Source organism: Elephas maximus, chromosome 25 (genome assembly GCF_024166365.1).
Source record: "Elephas maximus indicus isolate mEleMax1 chromosome 25, mEleMax1 primary haplotype, whole genome shotgun sequence".
NCBI classification, from domain to species: domain Eukaryota; kingdom Metazoa; phylum Chordata; class Mammalia; order Proboscidea; family Elephantidae; genus Elephas; species Elephas maximus.
Genome location: NC_064843.1, coordinates 22721891 through 22730627, shown reverse-complemented (window position 1 = coordinate 22730627; position 8737 = coordinate 22721891). Strand labels below are relative to the sequence as shown.

Sequence of the window (8737 nt, the reverse complement as noted above, 5' to 3'; positions counted from 1 at the left end):
ATACATTTATTTATAAAGTCAAGAAAATTTAAATTACTATAAATAAGTTCAAGGAGGATTCAGAGGCATATAAATAAGGCCCAGGAACCTTTAGACAAATTCACAGTGCAACGTCTGCACCTAATCGTTAAAGCAGTTGATGGAGATGAGAGCTTTGATCGCTTTCCAACTGGCCTGGAGGAGCCATGAGCCACCTGCGCTCTTCCTTCACTTTCCGTCTGCAGAGTCCTTTACTGTTTACCCAGGACATTCATGCCCGATATCTCATTCCACCCTTATCACATTCCCAAGTAGAAAGCAGGTCACATCAATTGTTTCCGTAGCTATTATGCACATGTGGAAACAGAGGCTCAGAGTTGTGAAGTGACCTACACAAAGTCACACAGCAGAGGGGCCAGGATGAAAAAAAACTCAGGGTTGTGGGACTCCGCAGCTCTTTCCCTCTGCCTCCTGCTCTCTGTTCTTCAAAGTGTCCAGCAGGCAGTAGTTCTGGCTACCTACGCTGGTTTCGGAGCAGGAAGGTGCCCCCAGGGGTGTCTGAAGGCCATGGTGCCTGTCATACCTTCGCTGGAGTCGGGCGCGAAGGTGGAGGATCCTCCTGGCCTCCTGGGCTGTGAAGAAAGATGCTGCGATGGCGTGCCGCAGGCGGAGTGCGTAGGTTTCCAGGAAGACCGTGGCCCAAGCTGTGAGCTGCAGCGCCCCCGCGGCCAGGGAGGCGGGCGTGCGGGGATGCTGGGCGGGCAAGAGCCTACAGTCAGGAGAGGTGAGGCGCAGCTCCCACTGGTAGGAGCTGTGGGCAGAGAGGAAAGGGCTCTCTGGGGGCATATGGTCGAAGAGGAAGGGGATGAAGTCCAGGATGGTGTAGGTTGACTTCGAAAAGGAATAAAAAAGACAGGGTCAATGGGACAGACACTCCTGTCACCCTATCCTCCCACCGCTCCTGGACACTTACAGGACTGGATGAGGCCCAAGTTTCCTGCCCTCATCAGCAAAATGGGCACAGAAATAACCCCTGCCTGCCGGGGTTTGAGGAGGATCCAGTAGGATTGAAGTCTGAAACAGGCTTTTTGCCAAATAAAGAGTAGCGTGCAATGCTTAGATTTTTATTATTACTATCTCTGAGCAGAATATTTTAGAGAAAAGAAATTTAACGCTTACGGGCATACTCTTTGCTGAGTCCTTCGTGAAGACTTCAGATGTTCTATTCCATCAAATAAACACAGTTCTGAGACTGAGCCCAACATGATCTTCCCAGGCATACCCAAGATCACATAGTGGGTCACAAGTGGCAGACCTAGGGGTCAGTATCAGCCACGTGGGTCCCAACATCCCGCTCATGAGCGTTTATGTGCTACGATCTCCACAGGTATGTCAGAGTAAGGAGTCCACACACACATGGGTGTGGCACAAATGGTTAAGTGCTCAAGTGCTATCTGCAAGGTTGGTAGTTCTGAACCTACCCAGAGGTGCCTCGGAAGAAAAGCCTGGTGATCTGCTTCCAAAGGTCCTTGAAAGCCCTATGGAGTGCAGTTGTATTCTGATACAGGTGGGGCCAATTCTGACTCATGCTGACCCCATGTGTGCCAGCGTAGAACTGCGCTCCACAGGGCCCTCAATAGCTGATTTAAAAAAAAAAAAAAAATTTTTTTTTTTTTTTTTTTTAGATAGCCAGGTCTTTTCTTCCAGCGTATCTCTGGATGGACTCAAACTGTTAATCTTTCTTTTAGAACCAACCAAGCATATTAACCCAAACAAATCTATGTGAACTAAGGCTAAGTGAATGATTTTAAACAAATAAAAGTAAACTCCTGAGTGATAAAAAAGCATTTTGTCTTGGTTTAATGGGCAGCATTTTCTTTCCTACATAAAATTTTCACATCTACATAAAATGATGGTGTGACTTGCAATCAATGGTATCCTAGATTTGGTGAAATACCATAAATCAGGTAATACACTTAGGCCATTGCCTGGTACCTGTCTTTACTGTGACCTAAATACAAAACAAATTTTACAGCACCTTCCAGGCACAAGTTACGTTGTAAATGAAGAATAATTTAACCAAACAATATAATTTTATCTCCTACAATACACTCTGACAATTTTCTATTCTCTTTCAGTAAAAAAAAAAAAAAAAGCTGGCCATGACCTCCTAAATTGATTTCATGCAGTTTAAAAACACTTCGTTAGCATATTCTAAGTACTCAATAAATATTAGCTAGTAATATAATTAACTCAGGGTCTGGCACTTTGGTATGTTTTATGGAATGAATGTTTGGGTGAGATTTCACCATTAAAAATGGAAAGCAAAAAGATTTGTGTCTAAAGAAAATATTGAAAACTACGAATCTTGACAAGCAGTCAGCAAATTTTTCTGTAAAGGGTCAGATAGTAAATATTTTAGGCTTTGTGGACCATATGATCCCTGTTGTTGTTGTTAGGTGCCGTTGAGTTGGTTCCAATTCATAGAGACACTATGTACAACAGAACGAAACACTGCCCAGTCCTGCGCTGTCCTCACAATCGTTGCTATGTTTGAGCCCATTGCTGCAGGCCACTGACCCTCTGCTTTACCAAGCATGATGTCCTTCTCCAGGGACTGGTCCCTCCTGATAACATGTCCGAAGTACATAAGACGAAGTCTCTCCATCTTCATTTCTAAGGAGCATTCTGGCTGTACTCTTTCCAGGACAGACTTACTTGTTCTTCTGGCAGTCCATGGTATGTTCAATATTCTTTGTCAACCCCGTAATTCAAAGGTGTCAATTCTTCTTCAGTCTTCCTTACTCATTGTCCAGCTTTCGCATGGGTGTGAGGCGATTGAAAGTAACCTGGTTTGGGACAGGAACACTTTAGCCCTCAAAGTGACATCTTTGCTTTTCGACGTTTTAAAGAGGTCTTTTGCAGTGGGTTTGCCCAATTCAGTACCTCATTTGCTGTCTTGACTGCTGCTTCCATGGGTGTTGATCGTGGATCCAAGTAAAATGAAATCACTGACAACTTCAGTCTTTTCTCTGTTTACCAGAACGTTGCTTATTGATACAGTTGTGAGGATTTTTGTTTTCTTTATGTTGAGGCATGATCCATACTGAAGGCTGTAGTCTTTGATCTTCATCAGTGAGTACTTCAAGTCCTCTTCCCTTTCAGCAAGCAAGGCTGTGTCATCTGCATAGCACAGGTTGTTAATAAGTCTTCCTCCAGTCTTGATGCTGCATTCTTCTTAATATAGTCCAGCTTCTCAGATTATTTGCTCAGCATACACATTGAATAAGTACGGTGAAAGGATACAACCTTGATACACACCTTTCCTGATTTTAAGCCATGCAGTACCCCTGTGTTCTATTTTAGGTCTGTACTTAGACCTCTTGGTCTGCATACAGGTTCCACATGAGCACAATTGAGCATTCTGAAATTTCCATTCTTCGTAGTATTATCCATAATGTGTTATGACCCATGCAGCTGAATGCCTTGCATAGTCAATAAAACACATCTTTCTGGTGTTCTCTGCTTTCAACCAAGATCCATCTGACATGATCCCTGACATGACATGACCTCAACTTTGCCTTTGTAGAGCAGCATAGACAATACCTAAATGAATGGGCATGGTTGTACTCCAGTGAAGCCTTATCTATAAAACTGGGCAGCCAGCTATATTTGGCCCACGGGCCATGGTTTGCTGACTCCTGATCTAGGCCATTCCTAAGCTCCCTCTGGTCTAATATGCAGAGATGTGAGTTAACAATTGTTACCATTCATTAAAGGAGCCCTGGTGGTGCAGTGGTTAAGTATTCATCTGCTAACCAAAAAGTAGGCAGTTCAAATCCACCAACTGATCTGAGGGAGAAAGGTGTGGCAGTCTGCTTCTGTAAAGATATGGCCTTGGAAACCCTATGGGGACAGTTCTGCTCTGTCCTATAGGGTCGCTATGAGTCAGAATCGACTTGATGGCAATGGATTTGGTTTGGTTTGGTTTTGGTTGATGGTGCAATGTGCTCAGTTGCTAATCTAAAGGTCAGCAGTTTGAACCCACCCAACAGCTTCTTGAGGGAAAGACCTGGAACTCTGCTCCCGTACAGACTGCAATGTAGGAAAGCCTATGGGGCAGTTCTACTCTGTCACATGGGGTTGCTATGAGTCAGAATCGACTTGGCACCCACAGCAGCAACAACCATTAGTAAACCCCTCCTATGTGTCATGAAGCTTACCAGGTACCTTTGGAGACATTATTATCACATTGAAGACTCACAATGGTCTTGTAGGATAAGAAGGATTCGTCCAATTTGTACAAAAGAGGACAAGGAGGCTAGGACATTCTGCCACTTGTGAAAAGAGTGCTGTGGAGGTCAAGTTATTTTAACTGATACTTGGGCAGCAGTATGCACACCGGCAATGTGAGGTGAAAGCAGAACCCCCCTCACAGGCTGTTGTGAGGATTAAATGAGTTCACCATTGGATGCCCAAGGGTCCCCAGCTGATCCAGGACCATGACCGGAAGGGGAGTAAAGCTCGATTGTGAGTCAAGGGTGAAAGGACTCCACCAGCTTTCCATCACAGCACTTACATCGTACTTGAGGAGGAGTGTGACGGGCACACTGGGCAGCTTCTGAGCCCAGTCCACAACTGCCTGGGCCAGGAGGAAGGCCACATGGTCTGTGGCTGCTGTCACAGCTGTGGCCACCAGAAGTAGGGTCAGCATTCCCAGCCTTAGGAGGCAACTCAGCAGCTCCTCCTGGGTCAGCCTCGGCTGGGCCGCCTGGAGCAGCCAGGCTGGTGGGGAGGCTACCAGGTGTGTGGCCTGGGCCTCTGCCAGCTGCCCGACCAGCTGCCGTGTGGCGTAGATATTGTCAAACTGTAGGTCAGTCAGATAGCGATGGAGGTACCAGGCAGACTCCAACAGAAGGCCCAGTACAAAGACCCCGGTGACCACCCTCTGGGCCCCCAGTGCTGCTGCCCCAGCCAGGGTCTCCAGGTCAGAGAAGTCTTCCAGGACCTGCTCAGTGACCCTGAGCATGTGTAGCCGGAAGGCAGAGCCGTTGCCTTCGGCGCCAAACGTCAGGCCCCTGCTACCTGCCTGGACTGCAGGGCCCAGAGCCCTGGACGCCATGTGCAGCTGGTGGGTGGTGTTGAGCAAACTCTCCAGGGAGCCCTCGGTGACACACCTCAGCACGCGCCCAACTGCTCTTACGTTGGACAAGACATTGGGCACCACGATGCTGGCCAGTGTGGCAGCACTGCAGGACAGGAGCAAGTGGCGACCCTGCTTTGTGCCCAAGGTGGGCACGCTGAGTGCAAACAGGCAGCGGGCCGGGGGCACCAGGCCCAGGCCCAGGCAGACCAGGAGGCCACAGACAGCAGCCATTGCGGCAGAGGGTCCCGGAGGATAATGCAGTGAGGACACCAGCCAGTGGTGGGTCAGACCTGCGGCAGCAGTGGCCAGGGAACCACACAGGAGGAGTAGCGTCAGCAGTTGGCCACAGCTGGCTGGAACAGGCCGGGAGAAGTCATTCCAGGCGCCCTGCAGCAGAGCAAGGGCCTTGTAGAGTGCCAAGTGCCAGAACCTCCACCTGCACACAAGGAAATTGGGGGAACCTCTGTCAGGAGGATGGGAGTGTGCCCACTGCCCTTGCCCCACAAAACATTGGCCAGCTAACAAGCTCCATCTCTTTAGCCTCAGAGGCAGGCAGCTTCCAGGCGTGCCAATCAGAGTAACCCACCCCATAGGCTACATGGCACAAACTGAACCAATCAGAGCTTTTCAGGATTATTCTCATTGGAGCTGTCAGGGAACAAGAGAATGGAAGCACTGGGAAAAGCACAGATGCGAGAGAGAGAGGGAGAGAGAGCAAGACAGAGAGAGCAAGCAAGCGACTATTACACTTGAATGCATCTCTTGCTTGGCTTGCTGTGTGACCCTGGACGGTCCCTTACTGGTGGGCCTGTTTTTCCTCTGTAATTGGCAATGGGGTGGGGAGTAGACCAGTTGGCTCCTGGGAGCCTCTCCTACTCTGACTAACAGAGGGTCCTAGCTACACTCCTTATATTTATTCATTCAACAAATATCATTAAGCAATTGAAAGGGGCAGCATGAGGAAGATTGTAGGGGCCTAACGTCCTGGGTATTGTAGCTTTGCTTCTGCGTGGCTTGCACAGTTAGCTTTTGAATACCCTGGTGATTTCACGATTTGTGGTTTGTTTCCTCCCTTCCCTCTCCCATTCTCCACGATTGTGTAAAGTTTAAAATTAACCTATGTTCCTCTTGAACAAGCAGAACAAAGATCAATAAGATTTGAATGATACAACCAGACAAGGGGGGCCCATCTTGTGACTGAAACCAGGATGGCATCAGAGGACCTCTAAAGAATACCCACAGAAGGTCAACATGCCCCCGCCCCCAAAGGGGAACTACCATTCTCCAGATTCTTTAAGCCTAAACCCTAATCCTATAAAACCCTCCGGTCGGTCTCCAGCAGACAGACAGACTATGGAGGAGCCCATTCCCCTCTGTCTCTTGTATACTGGTATACAATAAGCCCCTCTTGCTGCTTACCTCACCGCTGTCTCAGTATTGGCTTTGCGGTAGGCAGCTCAAATCCGTGTTTTTCGGTAACACAACTGCTATGTGATAGGCACTGGGGAAACAGGAGTGAATAAAACAGACAAAAATCCCTGCCCTCAGAGAGCTTACACTAAAGAGTAATAGTAGAGGAGATCGTAAGAACAGGTTGGATTCTGGGTACATTCTGTAGGTAAAGTCAACAAGATTTGCAGACAGATTGGCTGTGGGATGTCAGAAAGGGAGGAAGCCAATGAGGTTTTGTGCCTGAGCAACTGGAAGTCTCCGGAGGCCATTACCTGAGATGGGAAATCCGTGGATGGAGCTGGTTTAAATGGGGTGGAGGGAAGAGGAATTCAGCTTGGAACTCCAAGATTTGAGATGCCTATTTAGCCACTCCTTGGAAACCCTGAGTCGGAATGGACTTGTGGAAGCCCTTTCCGGCCGCCCTTTGGAGACCCTGTGGGTGGTTCTACTCTGTCCTGTAGGGTCGCTATGAGTCAGAATCGACTTGACATTGAGGGCAAGGGGTACGCATACAAAAAAAGTATGTGCCTCATAGAGTCTTTTATCTTAATAGATGTAAAGAGCACACAGTACCCCCAGGTGGCCTCACTCAGCTGCCTTGGCCCTAAAGGCATTTGAATTTGAGACTAAACTCCCCCCAGACCTGGACAATTAGTACTTGGAACACGGCAGCTGCTGAGAAAATAGCTAATAACATAAATGGTTTTAAGAAATGAAGGCTAGTTGCCAGTCGACACTTTCTGAGTGTTGTAAATAACCAGGAGACTAGCTGTGCGGGTTATTAAGTGTTTACTCTGAGCCAAGCACTGAGCCAAGCCCTATGCATGCATTTTCTCATGCCATTCTTATAATAGCTTTGCAGACGGTATTATCACACCCATTTCACAGATGGACAAATTGAAGCTCCGAGAAATGAGGATTTACCCAAGGTCCCACGGCCAGGGAATGCAGAGCTTGAGCCCTGGGGTGCATACCTCTCACCCCTGATTGCTGACTGTTTTCTCGCCTGTGGCCCCCAATGTCCAAAGTCCCCAGACCTACCCGGTCCTGACAAGGTGTTCTGCTGTCCCCCGGAGGGTCCTCATGTTCCCTGAAAACAGCAGTGGTCCAGGCAGCCGTCTCTGGCAGCAGTGGTAGGTGGCAAGAAAGTGGGGGAAGCCGTGTCCACTGGGACTTGGGAAAGCCTGTTGCTTCTGCTTTTCTACCTTTTAATGAAGCCCTCCTGGCCGCCTTGTCCCGCCCTGCCTGGGCCCACATCCCAGGGGGTTGGGCAAGTGGCCTCACCCTCTCCCCACAGCGGAAGGTGTGGGAGGAGTGAGGGAAACCCTTTCCCAGTAGCTTCTCTAATCTGATACTGAAAGGAGCCCTGGTGGTGCAGTGGTTAAAATGCTTGGCTGCTAACTAAAAGGGCAGCAGTTCGAACCCACCTGCCACTCCACAGGAAAAGGTTGTGGCAGTCTGCTTCCATAAAGATTTGCAGCCTTGGAAACCCTATGGAGCAGTTCTACTCTGTCCTGCCAGGTCGCTGTAAGTTGGAATCGACTCCACTGCAATGAGTCTGGTGGTTTTGGTTTAACAGGGAGGTAGAATTAGCCCCATTTTACAGAGGAGGAAAACTGAGGCCCAGAGAAGCCATACAGCTCTTTAGTGGCAGTGCCAGGACTAGAATTCTATTTTGCTTCCGTTTCCCTCCCCCTCCATGGTTATGTGCCCCAAGAGGAGTCTGATCCCTGGCTTTTAGGGTTGAGGACCCAGGCGAGACAACTGGGCCCCTGCTAAGGTGCTTATCCAGCCAACAGCAGCTCTGGTCTCCCTCTCCAGCTCCTTTCTTGTCTTTGGGGGAAGCAGACCTGGCTTCAAATCCCAGCTCTGTCCCTCCCTAGCTGTATGACCTCGGGCAGGTGACCTTACTTCTCTGAGTCTTAGCTTCCACCATTTAAACGAGGAGAATGATAATAACAGTTAACATTTATTGAGTGCTTACTACGTACTGGGCATGCTTCTCAACACTTTGCACTTGAACACACTGAATCCTTACTTTCAACAATCTTCTGTGGGAAAGACTGTTATTATCCCCACTCTTCAGCTTGGAAAACTGAGACTGAGAGAGTTAAAGCACTTAGCCAAGCCGCTTGGCTAGTAAGGGGGAGCCATGATTTG

General features: G+C 48.5%; 1 protein-coding gene across 1 annotated transcript; it reads right to left on the bottom strand.

Moving 5' to 3' along the window:
* Positions 1–237: 237 nt before the first annotated feature.
* OCSTAMP (osteoclast stimulatory transmembrane protein) lies at positions 238–7662 on the bottom strand. Its single transcript, XM_049869564.1, is given in 5 exon segments — positions 238–325; positions 327–447; positions 498–870; positions 4559–5561; positions 7619–7662. Coding segments are annotated over 5 exon segments (1629 nt in total).
* Between the last annotated feature and the right edge of the window lie 1075 nt (positions 7663–8737).